This window comes from Pan troglodytes, chromosome 1 (assembly GCF_028858775.2).
Source record: "Pan troglodytes isolate AG18354 chromosome 1, NHGRI_mPanTro3-v2.0_pri, whole genome shotgun sequence".
NCBI lineage: Eukaryota > Metazoa > Chordata > Mammalia > Primates > Hominidae > Pan > Pan troglodytes.
Window position 1 is genome coordinate 77,366,537 of NC_072398.2, and position 19,773 is coordinate 77,386,309.

The following is a 19,773-nucleotide window of genomic DNA, read 5'->3' on the forward strand; positions in this document are numbered from 1 at the left end:
GTTTTCTTGTCCACTCTTGTTCTTGAACACCCCCTCTTATTTTTATGTCTTTAGAAAGTGCCTGGCACAGTATTTCAGACAGTTAAAATACTGTATCAACAAAGGACCCATAGATACTGTATTAATTTTAAAAGATGTGTAGTGAATATGATTCAATGAGTAAAATAATCCAGCTGGGGCGTGGGAGGAATGGATAATAAAACAAATAAGAGAACGGAAAAACAAAATTAGGAATTGTTTCTGGTAGACAGCTACTGCGGGCGTGGAGATCTGAACATGATACCAAATTGGGCGGAGGGGGAGGGAGTGAGGGAGGAATGGGCAGAGTGGCGGAATGGCCTGGCGAGGGCGATTTCCTGAAGGCTTTCAGGTTACAACTAAGGGATACCGGGAAAAGAACACCGAGCCCTCGTCCCGTATCTATCTAAACTAGCCGTGTAACTTTAAGTCAATCTCCTCTCTGAACCAGATATTCCTCCTATCTAAAGGGAGGAGCCTGGCCTTAACATCTCTTTCCAAGTCTAGCTCTAATTCTGTAAACAGGGGATCAAACAGATCTCCTTTCTTCAGAAAAGGCCCCAGACGAACCCGAAGCAGGTCCTCGAGCTGCGAGCCACCCTCCACTTGCCACTCAACGTAGTCAGCCAGAGGGACGGATGTGCCACAAAGCACCACCCTGTTTCTAACGCCTCATCACCCCAGCCACGCACCCCGGCGCGGCGCCCAGTCCCGAGCGGTTCTCGGAAGTTTCCCCCTCCTCCCCTAATCGCCCTCCACGCACGCCGGATCACGACCGGAACGTGGACAACCAGTGGTTGTTCCTCCCCTAAAGCACAGCATAAATTTGGAGAGATGCATCTAAACTGCGTGTGGGTTCCGGCTCTTTTAGGTGAATAGGGCTCGGCGGATCGACTTCCTCGATTATCTCCGTGCCCTGGACCCGCCCCCTCCGCCTGGCGCCAGGCCGCCGAGCGCCGATCGGCTCGATGAGCGGAGGCGCTGCTGCGGCGCTGCGGCCGACGCCGGGTCCGCACCAACTGTCTCCCCCTCCCAGCTTCTTACCTCGGCTTCCTACTCCTTCCCCCGCCCGCCCAGCACCGCCAGCCCGGGAGAGCTGCCGGGAGTTCCCCGGGAGCCTCAGGTACTGGCGCTGGCCTGTTCGCAGCGGGAGGGGCTGGTGTGAGGAGGAAGGAAACGAAGAAGACGCCCCTGCCTTGCCGCCCCCCGACGTCCTAGTCGGGCTGGTCGGCGGGCCTCGGGGATCTAGGAAGGGACCCCGGAGTGGGAAAAGGTTGAGGCCGGGGGTGCCGTGAGGAAGGAAGACGAGGACAGGGGTATGCGGACGAGGAGCAGTTGAGGGAGAGAAGAATTGGAATTGAGGGGTACTCTGGGGTGATGGGAAGAGAACAGTGCCATGGATGGGGAAGGTTTGTTAAGAGTGGGATGTAGTGAGGAATTCCAGGGGGTACAATGGGGCAGGAAGGGCCAGCGTTAGGAGCAGATATATCGAGGGACGTGGCCTGGTGCGACAGATTGGGTGTGGGGGGTGAACGGAGCTTCCTGAAATTGTGTATTTAAAGGGCTCGGGGGAAAGAGCGCCAACCCTGCTGTGTTTATAATGACCGGAAGTTGGGGGTGAATCGTTACACTTGACAGGTTTTGCAAATGATATCTCCGGTCTGTGTCCATCCAAATCACTTTATTTCTGTGAAACTGCATCAAGCAAGAAGGCTGATGACAGACAAGGAAGACGAATCAGAAAGAGAATGGAGGCTGGGAAAAGGAGAGCCTTTGCCCAGATTCAAAGCTATTGACTAGATAACGTACTACTTACAAAAATGCACACATAGACATTTAAGTATATGCTGATGTATAAGAAGCATACGGTGATGTGACTTATTTGAGTGAATTGTATAGTGGTGGTCTATCCTCAATGTGGAAGTACATGATGGCTCTCTTATTTACATGTATACCTAGTCACAAACAGCTGAATTCACATGTCTTTTTTTGTAGGAGAAATCTTAGGCAGACTATATCCTAGTCTACTTTCTGAGCATGATTTATTTCTACTAGTTGTTTGATACACATATCATCAGTTACTAATAATCAGTTGCAAATAACATCAAAGTTCATCAAGGTAGCTAATTAATCTGCCTACTGCTTTGCTGATGGGCTTTCTATTTGTTGCACATGGTTTCTTGGGATTAAGAGACCTGAATATGGGGTTTGCTCATCCTTAAGATTGTAGTTTTACTGTATGTCTTATAAAGGCATTATATAAGTCTGCCCGTTGTTTGCTTTGGGATGTTGAGGCAGCCTCATTGCAGGGGTTAAAATCTAAATACAGATAATAGTTAAAAGCACAAGTTCTTCAGTAATTTGCCTTGTCATCTGTTTTTCCATGCATTCTGTTACATTTCTGCGTGAATGTAGTATTCTGACATCAAAATATGAGGAATAAAAGGGCCAGATGTATGTGACAGAAATATTGTGGAACCAAGAACTCAAGAGCTGTTACTCAGGCAGCAAGAGTTTGCTTTTTGTTACAAGTGAATAATTTCTGATTTGGAAGCATTTCTTATCAAAGAAAAGTGTGTCCCTTTGTTTTGACAAGCAGCTGACTTAAAACATTACTTTTATTTGGTTCGTGAAACCAGATCCTGGGATTATTCTTTTTTAAGTGTATATCATTAACAAACAAACTGATGTCTAACTATACCTAATTTAAAGGTCTAAGTGTTTCTTCTTGTGGAAAAGGAAGCAGGACTATTGGGTTGTTAGCAGGAAGTGAGTCTTTCTAGAACAGAATTCTGTAAACCTGATGGGCAACTAATTGAAACAAATGATTAAAACTGATAATGCACAGCCATTGATTAATTTAGGCCTGTATCTCTGCTGTTTCAATGAATGTAGTGACTAACGTTATCGTTACTAAACTTTAGTTTTCTCCTAGTTTCTTGGTGCCTACTTTAAAGAAGCATCATAAAGAGTAAAAGAAAATGCATGTGTATCACTGAGCACCGTGCCTAGCACATAGTAAAACATTCAGTATTTCTGAGCTATCCTGAATTGATGGGTATTCATCTACCATCTAGTCAAAAATACTGAAAATTCATTATTTGCATAGAAGAACTTTTTCTCAAAAAAAAATTTTAGTATGTTGCATACACAAGCATTTTCCTGGAAAGTCACAATGCATATTAGCATATAACAGGATGTGAGTCATTCTGTAGCAAAGAAAACTAGCTTTGTTTAATCCAGTTGTTTTGATAGAAAAAAATTGAGTTTCTCCTATTCTCTCTCAACACAGACCCCCAAAAGATTTCTCCTCACAAGCAAGGAGGAAATTCTGCAGCAGATTCTCCAGCTGGGTGTCCTCTAATTCAATTCTGATACTGTATACCTAGAGATAGCATCAGATCCTGCAGGTTGAGGGCTTAATCCTACAAGATTCCCCCCACTTCAGGTGCCAATCACAAGTTCCAGGTTGTTTTACCTGTGTTTCCAACTGACTGGCTATAAATCAGAGTTCCCACAATCCCTTCCTTGTGTTCAATTTATTTGCTAGAGTGGCTTACAGAATTAAGAGAAACACTTTGTTTACTGGTTTATTATAAAGGATAGAGATCAACAGCCAGATGGAAGAGGTGCATAGGGCAAGGGGTACAGAGCTTCTGTGCCCTCTCCAGGTGTGCCACCGTCCAGGAACTCTCTACTTGTTCAGCTTTTGGGAAGCTCTCTGAACCCTGTCCTTTTTGGGTTTTATGGAGTCATCCTTAGTAGGCATGATTGATTACATCATTGGCTATTAGAAATCAGTTCAACCTTGAGCCCTCCTCCCCTCCCAGGAAGCTAGGGGGTGGGGCTGAAAAGTCCCAGTCTTCTAATCATGCCTAGGTTTTTCTGTGACCAGCCTCCATCTGGAATCTACCTGGGGGCTAAGCTACCAGTCATCTTATTAGCATACACAAGACACATCACTGCAGCGATTCCAAGGATATGTCAGGAAATGGGGATTAAGACCAAATGAGTATATTTTGTAAATCACGATATCACACCAGTACTTACCAAACTTACCCCTTTTCATGGAGTACCAATGGGACATTATAGTTTGCAGAATATTTTTGCATGTATTATCCAATTTGACCGTCCCAACTCTGCAGAAGCCTGAAAATCAGTGTTTTACACCTGAGGAAACTGAATCATTGCTTAAGCAACCAACTAAAAGTGAGAGAAATAGGCATGTTCTCCTGTCTTCTGACTCCAACTTTAAGTTGTAAAGCATTTAATGTCTCAGTGAGACGTCCTCCCTCTACTCTCTGCTCTTTCATTTTATAAAAATCTTAAATCACTCATATCCTACACATGTTCTCTTAGGGCAATTACATCCATTTTCTCATAATTTAAACTGTTTCTTAGGTGTTGAGGTCTAGCATGGAGGCCCCAGTCACTGGAGTGGAACAAGTGAGAGGGCAGGAATTGAAGTCAGAAAAATGAGGGAGTCCCTGTCATACAGGGTTTCATGTACACTGTTTTAAGTACATTAGCTTATGCCGCAAAGTCTCAAATCTGATGAAATTTATTTTCTCTTTAAGGTGGTGACTATCCTGTTGAGAAGCAAAAGATACTTCGCAAGTAAAAAATATGCCTCCCAAGTTTAAGCGCCACCTCAATGATGATGATGTCACAGGTTCTGTGAAAAGTGAAAGGGTAAGTTCAGAATCTTAAGCTTTAAAAACAAAAGATTCAAAATATGTTTTCATTCCCTTTGTAAATAATAGAAAAAAAACCATCCGGGCGTGGTTGCTCATGCCTGCAGTCGCGGCACTTGGGACGCTGAAGCAGAATAGCTTGAGCCCAGAAGTTCAAGACTGTCTTGGACAACCCAGGGAGACCCTGTCTCTATAAATAATTTTAAAAAAATTAGTGGGGCATGGTAGCACATGCCTATGGTTCCAGCTATTCAAGAGGCTAAGGCAGGAGGATCACCTGAGCCTGGGAGATGAAGGCTGTGGTGAACTGTGATCTGCACTCCAGCCTGAGCAACAGAGCAAGACCCTGTCTCAAAAATTAATTAACTAATAATAATAACAGAAAAATCAAAAGCTTATGACTGTATTCTAATCCTAATTGTTTTCTTCGTAGCAAATGTATTTAAAAACATGTTACTTAGATTGGTGACAACTGAATTCTACTTCCATTATTGATCAAATCATTATTCTCATAGCTTCTTTCTAGTTTTTGAAAGGGAGTTTTATACAAATACACAATATCTTATTCAGAACTTTGAATGTATTTGGAATTTTTCAGATTTTAGAAAGTTAAGAACATATTATGTAACAGCATTTTTGGGGCCTGGACCAGTGCCTCCAAAAATATTAATATTTCTCAGTGAAGTCTATATTTAGTTATATCTAACTAACTATGTAAATAAAGTGTGTAAATAAACTAGCTAACATCAGTTCAGGTCAAATTTTCCTCCAAAACTTTTTGATTTTCAGAAGCTTTTAGATTTTGGAATTGCAAATAAAGGTCTCCAGACCTGTAATTATCTTATGTTCCAGAGTATCTTTTATATAATGCTTCAATTTCTAGTTTATTCCAGAACATTCTATGCAAATATATATAAATCTAGAAATTATGCCGCATTTAAAAGACAACATTTTATATGAATGTTGCAGGCAGATTACTTTTAGCATAAGTACTCAATACATATTTATTGGGGGAAATAATTCACGTTCTTATTTTTTTAATGCACCATTCTGAAGCCCTCCTTCCTTTCCTTCTTGTCTTGATTCATTCAACAAATATGTATTGACCACCTCCTATGTGCTAGGCACTGGGCTAAAAATTGGAAGACATAGTCTGTGCCCTTGCAAAGCTTTTAGTCTGCTTTGTTTTACATGCTCTTTTTGGACAACCTCAGAACTTCATATTATCCACTCTGTCCACCATCTTATGACTTTTAGTCATAAGTTTCTTTTAGTACAACACAGGAAACATTTTCTTCCCCTTATTCTAACCCTTTGTACAGCTTTTGCGGTTTTGTGTGTTTCTGATGGTTTGTTTTTATTTTTTGAGACCAGGGTCTCGCTCTGTCATTGAGGCTGAAGTGCAGTGGTGCAATCACAGCTCACTGCAGCCTCCACCTTTTGGGCCCAAGCTATCCTCCCACCCCAGCCTCCCGAGTAGCAAAGACTACAGGTGCATGATATCATGCCCAGCCAGTTTTTGTTTTTCTCGTAAAGATGGGGTTTTGCCGTGTTGCCCAGGCTGGTCTCAAATTCCTGAGCTCAAGTAATCCGCCTGCCTTGGCCTCCCAAAGTGCTGGGATTACAGACATTTGACACTGCACTCGGCCTGTTTTGTTTTGTTTTGTTTTGTTTTTTAATGGGGAAATAGAATCCACCAATAGATTAATTGCTAGCAAGCTTTTACTAATAAACTTCAAGGAGTCACCAATGATTTCCATGTTGCCAAATCCAGTTACTCCTTCTTTGCCATAATTTCAACTGCTTACTAGCATTTGGTGCAGTTTCAACCATTTTGGTCACCTATCTTTTCCTCCATGCCATGGTGAAACTCTTAGTGTCTGCTTGAGCTAGTTCCCCATGCAAGGAATTGAGAAATGCCTTGAGGAAATATACCAAGTCTGGGTGAACCCGGAAGGCTCTGGCCGAGAGAAGGCAGAGGATGATCAGGGATTGAGAAATCACTCAGGGATAATCCAGGGTCTCTTTCTTTAATGTAATATCTTCCAAGATAAACCTCCAAGAAAAAGTGATTCAGAAAATTTGATATACCTGTGCTGGAATTCCATACACTGAAGATTTACTATCAAAAGCATGTCTTGGCCAGGCGTGGTGGCTCGCGCCTGTAATCCCAGCACTTTGGGAGGCCGAGGCGGGCAGATCACTTGAGGTCAGGAATTCAAGACCAGTCTGGCCAACATAGTGAAACCCCATCTCTAGCAGAAGTACAAAAATTAGCCAGGTGCAGTGGTGCACACCTGTAATCCCAGCTACCTGGGAGGCTGAGGCAGGAGAATTGCTTGAATCTGGGAGGCAGAGGTTGCAGTGAGCCGAGATTGTGCCATTGCACTCCAGCTTGGGTGACAGAGTGAAATTCCATCTCAGAAAGAAAAAAAAAGCATGTCTTTACAAAGCAGAAGGTTTGGCGAAATACTAAACCCGTTCAGAGAATAAATGTCAATTTGTTAAAGTAAATGATACCAATTGTGAACCTATAAAGGAACCCAGTGTAAAACAACACAGACTTGATATGCATCCAGTAAAAGCTGACTGAAAGCTCCTGATGAATATTCAGTGATCAGCGTGCACAAAGCATGCTGAAATATTTTTTAAATCATCGGTTAGAAGAATCTGAGCCTCTTTCCTATTGCCCCAAGGAAATCTTTAGTCACTTACCCAGAGATGCTTGCAAAGCATTAATATCCTGGAAGATGATCAATAAATGCTGACAGTTGATTGACTGATATCTGAGATATGTCAGGTAAATACCTCAGTCCTGGACAGAGAGCCCCTAAGTCACATCTGCCTTTGTGTAAGATGAAGACTGAAGTATGGAAATGTATGTAGTAAAATCACCTCTCGGAACTTGTTTGTAATTCATACAATCTATGTCAATTTTGAAAAATATATGTAAAGCAGAGAAGGTTGTAGCCAAATTCAATGTATAGTATGCAAGAGTATATTATTTAATAATTTTTAATTGATGCAAATCCCATTAATTTTATAGTTTTATTTTTACATGATTTTAAACTGAAACTATTTATATTTCCTAAGTTCCCCTGTGTTTCTTTCTCACAATCACTGCTGAACGTAAATTTGTTGTTCACTTAATGGAATCACTGTTAAGGACACAGTCACTTGAATATGATTGCTTTTTAAAAATCAAGTCCAGGCGTGATATACTAGGATCACAGTTTCATGGCATGTTGGTCATAATCCTGAGAAAATAGTAACAAAGTTATTATTTGTAGATATTAAATACCAGTTTAATAATATGTGTGGAAATCAGATTAAATAGTACATAAAGCCCACCCTAATAACAAGGGCAGGAAAAATTACTTCAAGAAAAACAATAGTAAACCTTAAATTAAAAAATAATACAAATAAATAAGCTTTGTGAATACATTTTTAAATTTAAAATGTATTTTCTCAATAAATTCCACTGCTGAGACTATAATTGTATCACTTTCTCCTTATATTCTTCATTGATTATTAGTATATTAGACACCAGAACTGAATAAAATTGACTGTTTCAAGAGAACTCCTTTTTGATGTTTATTATATTATGAAGTTTGATAACTGATTGGTTAGAATAACATATAAATTACTTTTAAAATCTTTTAAAAGTTTTGTTCCTCTTTCCTATTATACTTTTTTGGTAATAGCTTTATTGAGATAAAAGTCACGTACCATACAATTCACCCACTTAAAGTGTACAATTCAGTGAGTTTTATTATATTCACAGAGTTGTGCAACAATCACCACAATCAATTTTAGGATATTTTCATTAGCCCAAAAAGAAATGCTGTGCCCTTTTGCAGTCATCTCCCATTTTCTTTATCCCCTCAGCCTCTAAGCAACTGCACTCCTATAAATTTGTCTATTCTGGACGTTTTCTATAAATGGAATCATATAACATATAGCCTTTTGTGACTGGCTTCTTTGACTTAGCATAATGTTTTTAAGATTCATCAACGTTATAGTGCATATCAGTGCTTCTTTTTTTTTTTTTTTTTTTTTTTTTTTTGAGACGGAGTCTCCCTCTGTTGCCCAGGCTGGAGTCCAATGGTGCAATCTCGGCTCACTGCAACCTCCACCTCCTGGGTTCAAGTGATTTTCGTGCCTCAGCCTCCCAAGTAGCTGGGATTACAGGCGTACACCACCACGCCCAGCTAATTTTTGTATTTTTAGTAGAGATGGGGTTCCACCATGTTGGCCAGGCTAGTCTCGAACTCCTGACCTCAGGTGATTCACCCACCTTGGCCTCCCAAAGTGCTGGGAGATCTTCATTCCTTTTTATTGCTAAATAATATTCCCTTATATTGATATAACACATTTGGTTTGCCCATTTATCAGTTCATAGATATTTGGGTTTTTTTCTACTTTTGGCTATTTTAAATACTACTGCTATGAGCATTAGCATACCAGTTTTTGTTTGAGCATGTTTTTATTTCTCTTTGGTGTATACCTAAAGGTAGAATTGCTGAGTATTGTAGTAACTCTCTGTTCAGCCTTCTGAAGAACTGCCCAGCTGTTTTCCAAAGTGGTTGTACAATTTTTACATTCTCACCAGCAATATATGATGATTCCAGTTTCTCCACATCCTCACCAACACTTATTATTATCTGCCTAGTGGGTATGAAATATTATCTCATTGTGTCCTATTATTCTTTTTTGACACTGTATCCCTAGCACTTGTGTTTATTCAATTAATGTATGAAAAAGCATTGGTTTTCATGTGTGTTTCTCAGTGTACAATTATAGTAAACATATCTTTAGTATCATTATCCTCTAAACCAAATAAATTATGACTATTACTATTATCATTATTATTTTGAGACAGGGTCTGGCTTTGTCACCCAGGCTGGAATGCAGTGGCACGATCATGGTTCTGCAGCCTCCTCCTGGGCTCAAGCAATCCCCCCAAGTAGCCTTCAGAGTAGCTGGTATTACAGGCATACACCACCACGCCTAATTTTTTTTTTTTTTTTTTTTTTTTTTTTTTTTTTTGTAGAGATGGGGTTTCACCGTATTGCCCAGGCTGGTTTCGAACTCCGGGGCTCAAGTGATCCTCCCTCCTCATCTTCCCAAAGTGCCAGGGTTACAGGCGTGAGCCACCATGCCCGGCCGTAAACCAAATACATTATATTATAAATGTAATGCTTGTCTGTTACTTGTTAGCTAGAATATTACTCAAGAAATATTTATTTAAAAAATGACCTAATGCATTTCCTTGAATATTAATTGGTTTTGAACATTTCGTGTGGTCATTGGCCATTTCTTCTATTGGGAATTATCTATTTCTATTCTTTGTTTTTCTATAATGTCTCTTTTTCTTACTAGTTTGTCAAAGCTTCTTATATATTACAGACATCAGGTCTTTTGTCTTAAAGGATACTGCAGATGTTTTTTCCCAGTCTGTTGCTTGTTTTTTAACCTTGTTTTTGATGTCTTATGTTCAAGTTTTAAATTTTTATATAATCAAATATGTTAATCTTTTTCTTTCAGACTTCTGGAGTTGTGTGTTGTTTAGGAATAACTTACCCATCTTAAGAGTTAACTATTTATTTTATATATTTTCAATCTTTGTGATTTCCTAACAAAATATGTCTAAGGTCCCATTTTCCTTTAAGTACTGCTGTGGCCATACTCTTCAGATTTTGACCTGTGATCTTCCCAGTGTCTTTCATTTCAAAATGGTCTAATCACCTTTATTTACATTTAACATAAAAGTTAATGAGAAGGATGTTTTTTGTTTTTTGTGAGGTTTTTTGCTACAGGGTCTCCTTTTGTCACCCAGGTTGGAGTGCAGTGGCATGATCATAGCTCACTCTAACCTCAAATTCCTGGGCTTAAAAGATCCTCCCATATCAGCCTGCTGAATAGCTAGGACTACAGGCATGAGCCACCATGCCTGGCTAATTAATTTTTTTTTTTTTTTTTTTTTTCCCATAGAGACACGGTCTTGCTATGTTGCCAGTGCTGGTCTTGAACTCCTGGGCTCAAGCGATCCCCCCACTTTGGCCTCCCAAAGTGCTGGGATTACAGGTGTGAGCCACTGCACCCAGCTGAGAAGAGTATTTTAAAACTTCCTTTTTCCATCGCATTATGGTCAGAGAATATGACTTGTGTAATTTCTATTTTTTGGAATTTATTAAATGTCCTTTATGGCTTACCCATAAAGGAAAATAAAATAAAATTTGCTGTTTAGTTTCAAAGTTCTAGATTTTTTTGTGTGTTTGGCTTCTCCATCTCTGAAGGGTATGTTAAATCCTCCCTATGATTTTGATGTAACTGTTTCTCATAATTTGCGCAGCTTTTGTAAGATACTTTAAGCTATATTATTAGGTATTTAAACATTCGTTGCTATTAAATCTTCTTGATGGATTGTATATTTTATTATTGTAAAATCATCTTATTTGATTGTTTAATACTTTGGCCTAAAATTCCTCTTTATATTGCTAACTGTAACATTCTTTTTGTTAGAATTTGCTGATGTTTCTTTTCTACCCCTGCTTTTCCCCATCCTTTATTTGGTATTTGTTTTAGGTGAATTTCTTGCAAACAGATATTGGCTAGAATTTTTTTGAACCCTAATCACATATAGTTTTTGTTATTAAATAGGGACATTCAAACCAGTCACATTTATTGTGAATAACTAATACACTTGGACTTTTTCTGTGCCAGCCATCTAGTCCTGCAGCAATGAATGCTCTTCACCCTGATCTTTGGCTGGCTCTTTGTTATTTGGATCTCAGCTTAAATTTCACCTCTTCAGAGTGATTTTTTATGACAGCCTAATCTCATGTAGTCACCCCATCACTTTCTGTCCCATCACTGTTTTAATTCTCTGCATAGCATTTGTTGCAATCCTGTTTTTTTTATTATTATTATTATACTTTAAGTTTTAGGGTACGTGTGCACAACGTGCAGGTTAGTTACATATGTATACATGTGCCATGTTGGTGTGCTGCACCCATTAACTTGTCATTTAACATTAGGTATATCTCCTAATGCTATCCCTCCCCCTTCTCCCCACCCCACAACAGGCCCCGGTGTGAGATGTTCCCCTTCCTGTGTCCATGTGTTCTCATTGTTCAATTGCAGTCCTGTTTTTCTGTGAGAGCTCAGACTTTGTTTTGTTCAAAACCGCTGCTTAGAACTTAGAACAGTGCACATAGAAGCACGTAAAAGATACCCAAAAATACTTGTTAAATGAATATTGAATACATCCTTCTTCTTCTTCTTTTTTTTTTTTTTGTATTTTTAGTAGAGACAGAGTTTCACCATGTTAGCCAGGATGGTCTCGATCTCCTAACCTCGTGATCCACCCGCCTGGGCCTCCCAAAGTGCTGGGATTACAGGCGTGAGCCACCGCGCCCAGCCGAATACATCCTTCTTTCATTTTTTTACTCTTTAGTATATGTCATATATTATACATAGATATAGTGATATTCATTGTATTTCTTATATTTTCCTTTTCCCTTATGCCTTTTCTTATGGTAGATTCCCTTATGCCTTCCCTTATGCTAGATTGATTATTTTTACTCATCTCCCTCCTTGCCCCCAGAACCACCATATCTAAACCACAGTTTAGATACTTTACTCCCTTCCCCCTCCTTCCCTCTCTCTTTTGTTACTAACTTTATATTTTAATGGTAGTGTTAATCTGTGTTCTCTGTCAACATACCAAAAACTAAGGCCCTTCCATTGTTTTACTTTTTAATTCTAGTCCTGTTCCCCCTTCCTCCATTCCACTCCTCGTCAAGATGAGCATATTGGCAATGCTTTCACTTCCTCACTTCACTCTCCCACTCCCAGCTTCTGGGCTTTGTTGGAAAAGTTTTAGATTCTTTTTAAGCTTTTCTATATAATATGTATTTTTTTCAAAAGCTTTAACTTATTGTTTACAGTCACATTATCATCAACTATTTAGATTTGACCACACATTGTATTAGATTCATTGATTGTATCATCCATCTCAGTCTTAAGGTCTTTGTTTTGATTTCATTTTCTTTTTGGCTGGTGTAATTCCTTGAGGAATTTCCTCAGGAAAAGTACATGGGTAGTGTATTAGTTTCCCATTGCTACTGCTACAAATTACCACACACTTAAAACAACACAAATTTATTGTCTTATGGTTCTGGTGACCAGAAGTCTAAAATGAGCTTATAGGGCTAAAATCAAGGTGCCAGTAGGGCTATGTTCTTTCTGGAGGCTTTAGGGAAGAAACTGTTTTCTTGCTTTTCCTAGCTCCTAGGGGCTGTTTACCTTTTTAGGCTCATACCCCTTCCTGTGTCTTCAAAACCATTAGTGTAATGTCTGTCTGTCTCTGTCTGTCTGTCTGTCTCTCTCTCTCTCCCTCACTCTGCATTGGGCCCATATGAATAATTCATAATGATCTTTTCTTCTTAAGATCCGTAATCACATCTGCAAAGTCCCTTTTACCATGCAAGGTAACACATTCACAGGTTTTGGTGACTGTATTAGCCAGGTGTGGTGGCATGCACCTGTAGTCCCAGCTACTTAGGAGGCTAAGGCGGGAGAATCACTTGAACCCGGGAGGTGGAAGTTGCAGTGAGCCGAGATTGCACCACTGCACTCCAGCCTGTGCGACAGAGCAAGACTCCATCTCAAACCAAACAAACAAAAAAACAGGTTTTTGTGATTAGGAAATGAACATCTTTGGGGAGCTATTATTCTGCTTATAGCAAGTGGTACAGTTTGAGCATCCCTAATCTGAAAATCCAAAATGCTCCCAAATCTGAAACTTTTTTAAGTACCAGCATGATGCCACAATGGAAAATTCCACACCTGACCTCATGTTGCAGTCAAAACGCAGTCAAAACTTTGTTTCATGCACAAAGGTATTAAAAAATATTGTGTGAAATTACCCTTAGGCTATGTATATAAGCTATATTTGAAACTCAAGGTCTTTATGAAGCATAACGAATTTTGTGTTGAGACTTCGGTCCCATCCCCAAGATGTTTCCTTATATATATGCAAATATTCTAAAATCCAAAATTTGAAATACTTCTGGTCCCAAGCATTTAGGATAAGGGATTCTTAACTTGTATACTGTTTGAGTTCTTGTGTGTCTGAAAAGGTCTGGGTTTTGCTCTTCTTTAGTCACCTTTTGGACTTTATACCCACCCCTTTTGGGGAGAAGGTGAGACTGTCCTCATTTTAAGGAAAATTGTTGTATGTTATAAAAGTCTAAAGTTGCTTTTGTTTGGAAGTTCAAATTTGTTTAGGGGGCTGTTTGTGGGTAGAGTAGCTAAAAAGTAGAACATGCCCATTTTTAAGCCCTTGTCCTCAGCTCCAAACTCCCTCTATACTCTTCTCTGATGCTGCAGTTGGAATCCACAAACTGTATTTCTTCTTTCCACCTGGTTCCCTAAGTTCTGCCAATAGACAGACACTGGCAGTCAGAAGGAAGGAGAGGGGACTTGCTCCCTCCTGACTACCTGCAGTTCCTCACTCCCATACCAGCTTCAGTGACCTTTCTACCTTTTTTAGTCAGTTACAGGATTCTATAATTATGAGCATTTTCTTTGCAAAGTCTATAAATGTTGTCCCACTGGAATCTTTTAGCTTCCAGTGAAGGATATGTAATTACTTTTCCCTCTTTATGGACACCTGGAGTTAAGAAATTTCACTAGTATAGGACTTATTTCATTACTCCTCTGTGACATTTTATAAGCCCTCTGAATCTGAAAACTCAAGTCTTTTTCTTTTTTTGACAGAGAAATCTTTTGGAAGATGATTCAGATGAAGAAGAGGACTTTTTTCTGTAAGTTTTTTTTACAGCTTTATTAGGGTGTAATTGACATACAATACATGCATATATCTAAAATATACAGTATACATTTTGACAGATATGCAGTAGTCTCCCTTATACGTGAGAGATGCCTTCCAAGATCCCCCAGTGGATATGTGAAAACACAGAGAGTAGCACATTGTGACATAACATTAGGTACTATTGACCTCTGATGATATGTCAGAAGGAGAATCATCTATTTCAGGTGACCTTGGATCATGAAGCCAAGAAGATGTTGATAACTAAAGGGCTGGGTAGTATATACAATGTGGATATGCAGGACAAAGGGGTGATTCACATTTCAGGTGGGACAAAGCGGGGCAATGTGAGGTTTCATCATGCTACTCAGAATGGTGCACAATTTAAAACTTATGAATTGTTTATTTCTGGAATTTTCCATTTAATATTTTCAGACCGCAGTTGACCATGGGTAACTGAAACTGTGGAAAGCAAAACCATGGGTGAGAGAGAGCTTACTGTACCGTGTACCTGTGACATCATCACCAAAATCAAATAATGAACCATCTGTCGCCCTGCAAGTTTCCTCATAACCCTTGATAATCCATTGCTCTCCCAGTCCCTAGGCAACCAGTGCTCTGCTTTCTGTCACTGTAGTTTGTATTTCTAAAATTTTTTATAAATGAAATCATGCAGTATGCCCCCTTTTTAAAACCTGGCTTTATTCAGCATGGTTTTTGAGATTGATCCATGTGTTAATAGTTGGGTTTTTTAATTTTCTGAGTAGTATTCCATTGTATGATGCTGCAGTTCGTTTATGCATTCACTTGTGTGTGGATTTTTGGGTTGTTTCTACTTTTTGGCTTTTACATATAAAGCTGTTATAAACATTTGTGTGCAGGTTTTTGTGTGGATATATGCTATTATTTCTCTTGGAAATAAAAATACCTAGGAGTAGAATGGTTGGTGTAAGTTTACAATTGTTTTCCAAAGTGGTTGCACCATTTTATATTGTCACCAGCATTGTATGAGAATTCCAGTTGCTCCATATCCTCATCATTACATATGGTCAGTCTTTTTCAGCCTCTTTCCTTCTAGCCATTCTAGTGGATGTGTAGTGGTATCTTGTTGTGGTTTTAATTTGCATTTCCTTATTGACATATGATGTTGAACATCTAGTAGTGTGCTTATTTTTCATCCTCTTACCTTCTTTGGTGAAGTATGTGTTCAAATCTTGCCCATTTTAAAATTTTTCTCTTTGAGTTGTGTTTTTTTGGCTTTTTTTTTTTTTTGAGACAAGGTATTACTTTTGCCCAGGTTGGTAGAGTGTCCTGGCGCAGCCTTGGCTCACCACAGCTTCAAACTACTGGGCTCAAATGATCTTCTCGCCTCAGCCTCCCAAGTAGCTGGGACTACGGGTGTGTGCCATCACACCCAACTAATTATTATATTTATTTATATTTCGCAGAGATGAGGTCTCACTTTGTTTCCCAGGCTGGTCTCAAACTCCTGGCCTCAACTGACCCTCCCACCTCAGCCTTCCAAAGTGCTGGGATTACAGGGATGAGCCACTGTGCCTGGCCAAGAGTTTTTATATATTCAAGATACAAGTTTTCTGTCAGATATGTGTTCTGAAAATATTTACTACAAATCTATAACTTAACCCTTTCATTTTGTAATAATATCTTTTGAAGATTAAAATTTTGATTTTGATGGCATCAGTTTATTGAATTTTTTTTCCTATTGCTTTTGCTATTTTTTTCATATATAAGAAATCTTTCCCAAACTCAAGGTCACTAAGATTTTTACCTGTACTTTCTTCTAGGAGTTTTGTAGTTTTGACTTTTACATTTAGGCCTACAATCCCTTTTAAGTTAATTTTTGTATATATTTGAGGTAAGGATGAAACTGGGGGAATATGGCCATCCAACTGTTTCATTGTAATTTGATAAAAAGATCATCCTTTCCCCACTGAATTACCTTGGTATCTCATAAAAAATTAGTTGACCTGATCAATCCTTTGTAGTTATGATTAGAAAGAGCTCTCAGACAGGTCTAGGTTTATATTTGGCAAGTCAGGAAGGACAACATTGTTGTGGGAGTTTTCTCTGGGGATTGATGTAGAAGGTTATATGCCTGAGAGGAAACATTTACCTCTTACCTTGTTAAAATACTGTGACTTGGCTGGGTGCAGTGGCTCACGCCTGTAATCCCACCTCTTTGGGAGGCCGAGGCGGGCGGATCACAAGGTCAGGAGTTCAAGACCAGCCTGGCCAACATAGTGAAACCCCGTCTCCACTAAAAATACAAAAATTAGCCAGGCATGGTGGCCTATAGACCCAGCTACTTGGGAGACTGAGGCAGGAGAATCGCTTGAACCCAGGAGTTGGAGGTTGCAGTGAGCCGAGATTGCACCACTGCACTCCAGCTTGGGCAACAGAGTGATACTTCGTCTCAAAAAAAAAAAAAAATGTGACTTTTTTTGTTGAGGCTGGGTTTTTTTCCAAGTGAAAACATTTTATAAAAATTAACGGAAACCTGGCCAGGCACAGTGGCTCACGCCTGTAATCCCAGCACTTTGGGAGACCGAGGCAGGTGGATCACCTGAGGTCAGGAGTTCGAGACCAGCCTGGCCAACACAGTGAAACGTCTCTGCTGAAAATACAAAAATTAGCCAGTCCTGGTGGTGTGCACCTGTAATCCCAGCAACTCAGGGGGCTAAGGCAGGAGAAACGCTTGAACCTGGGAGGCGGAGGTTGCAGTGAGCCAAGATCGCGCCACTGCATTCTAGCCTGGGCGACAGAGAAAGACTCCATCTAAAAAAAAAATAATAATAATGGAAACCCGAGAAGCAGTGAAGAAAGAGCTTACAGGATAGATAGCAGCAAATCCAGTAACAGAAAATAGTATCATTTTTGGCAGAATGTCAGATACTGTGGGGAGATAATTTTCTGTGGGTGACAAGATTGCTATAGAGTCACAAAGTGAATTGCCTACAATGCTACTTGTGGTGAAAAGCCTTAGACTAGAGCAATAGCTACCCCTCAAAAAGGAACTCGTTTTTTTTAATTGTTTGCTGATTGATTGACTGAGACAGGGTCTCATTATGTTGGCCAGGCTGGTCTTGAACTCCTGACCTCAAGTGATTCTCCTGCCTCAGGTCCCCTACCAGAGTAGCTAGAATTAATAGCACAAGCCTCTACACCCAGGAACTCAATATTGAATACATAAATGGAATTTATTCAGCCTTAAAAAGTTTGGAAGGAAATTCTGACATATGCTAAAACATGGATGAACCTTGAAGACTTTATGGTAAGTAAAAGAAGCCAGTCATAAAAGGAAAAATATTGCATGATTCCACTTATATGAGGTACCTAGAGTAGTCAATTTCATAGAAACACAAAATAGAATGGTGTTTGCCAGGGCTTTTGAGGAAAAGGGAATGACAAGTTAGGGGACAGAGTTTCAGTTTTGAAAGATGAAAAAGTTCTAGAGATGAATGGTGATGATAGTTCATTAAGTGAATTACTTAATGCCACAGAACTGTATGCTTAAAAACGGTTAAAATAGTAAATATATGTTATATATATTTACCACAATAAAAATTTATTGACCATATATGTGTGGCTCTATTTCTGGACTCTATGTGTCTTTCTTACATCAATACCATAGTAATCACTATCCTGAGTACTACGACTTTATAGTAAGTTGTGAGGTAATGTAGTGTATATCCTTCAACTTTGCACTGCCTTTTGAAAGTTCTTTTGGCTATTGGAGGCTCTAAGCATTTTCGTATAAATTTTAGAATCATCTTGTCAGTTTCCAGCAAGGCTGCTAGAATTTTGGTTGAGATTGTATTGAACCTATAGATGAATTTGGGGATAATTAACATCTTAACAATATTTGGTTTACTGACCCATGAGCATGGTATATCTTTTTATTTATTTGGGTACTTAATTTCTCTCAGCAGTGTTTTGTAGTTTTCAGTGTCCAGATGTTGTATTTTTTTGTCAAATTGATCCTTAAGTATTTTCTTTTTTTATTTTTTATTATTATACTTTAAGTTCTAGGGTACATGTGCAGTGTGCAGGTTTGTTACATATGTATGCATGTGCCATGTTGGTGTGCTGCACCAGTTAACTCATCATTTACATTAGATATATCTCCTAATGCTATCCCTCCCCCTTCCCCCCACCCCACGACAGGACCTGGTGTGTGATGTTCCCCACCCTGTGTCCAAGTGTTCTCATTGTTCAGTTCCCACCTATGAGTGAGAACATGCAGTGTTTGGTTTTCTGTCTTTGCGATAGTTTGCTCAGAATGATGGTTTCCAGCTTCATCCATGTCCCTACAAAGGACATGAACTCATCCTTTTTATGGCTGCGTAGTATTCCATGGTGTATATGTGCCACATTTTCTTAATCCAGTCTATCATTGATGGACATTTGGGTTGGTTCCAAGTCTTTGCTATTGTGAATAGTGCCACAATAAACATATGTGTGCATGTGTCTTTATAGCAGCATGATTTATAATCCGTTGCGGGAAGTCAGCGACCCCGAATGGAGGGACTGGCTGAAGCCATGGCAGAAGAGCATAAATTGTGAAGATTTCATGGACATTTATTAGTTCCCCAATTTAATACTTTTATAATTTCTTACACCTGTCTTTATTGCAATCTCTGAACATAAATTGTGAAGATTTCATGGACATTTATCACTTCCCCAGTCAATACTCTTGTGATTTCCTGTGCCTGTCTTTACTTTAATCTCTTAATCCCGTCATCTTCGTAAGCTGAGGATGTATGTCGCCTCAGGACCCTGTGATGATTGCATTAACTGCACAAATTGTTTGTAAAGCATGTGTGTTTAAACAATATGAAATCTGGTCACCTTGAAAAAAGAACAGGATAACAGCGATGTTCGGGGAACAAGGGAGATAACCATTAGGTCTGACTGCCTGAAAGCTGGGCAGAACAGAGCCATATTTCTCTTCTTACAAAAGCAAATAGGAGAAATATCGCTGAATTCTTTTTCTCAGCAAGGAACAGTCCTGAGAAAAAGAATGCATTCCTAGGGGAGGTTTCTAAAATGGCTGCTCTGGGAATGTGTGTCTTATATGTTGCAGATAAGGGATGAAATAAGCCCTGGTCTCCCAGGCCTATTAGAACGAGGAAATTCCTGCCCAGTAAATTTTAGACCAGTTGTCTGCTCTCAAACCCTGTCTCCTGATAAGATGTTATCAAT

The 19,773-nt window shown here is 39.5% G+C and overlaps 1 protein-coding gene across 8 annotated transcripts in view; it reads left to right on the plus strand.

The window, feature by feature from the left end:
- Positions 1-759: 759 nt before the first annotated feature.
- VAMP4 (vesicle associated membrane protein 4) overlaps positions 760-19,773 on the plus strand; it is a 42,083-nt gene continuing 23,069 nt past the window's right edge. For 5 of the 8 annotated variants that reach the window (XR_010151788.1, XR_010151790.1, XR_010151792.1 and 2 more), the window contains exons 1-3: positions 945-1,141; positions 4,596-4,710; positions 14,499-14,545. Coding sequence is in view for 1 of the 8 variants with exons in the window: in XM_009438253.5 (XP_009436528.1) it covers positions 4,645-4,710; positions 14,499-14,545 (113 nt within the window). In the remaining 7 variants the exon portion in view is untranslated. Of the gene's footprint in view, positions 1,335-3,310; positions 3,467-4,595; positions 4,711-14,498; positions 14,546-19,773 lie in introns of those variants that run through there. The other 3 variants (XR_010151791.1, XR_010151793.1, XR_010151794.1) reach the window with 3 other exon arrangements.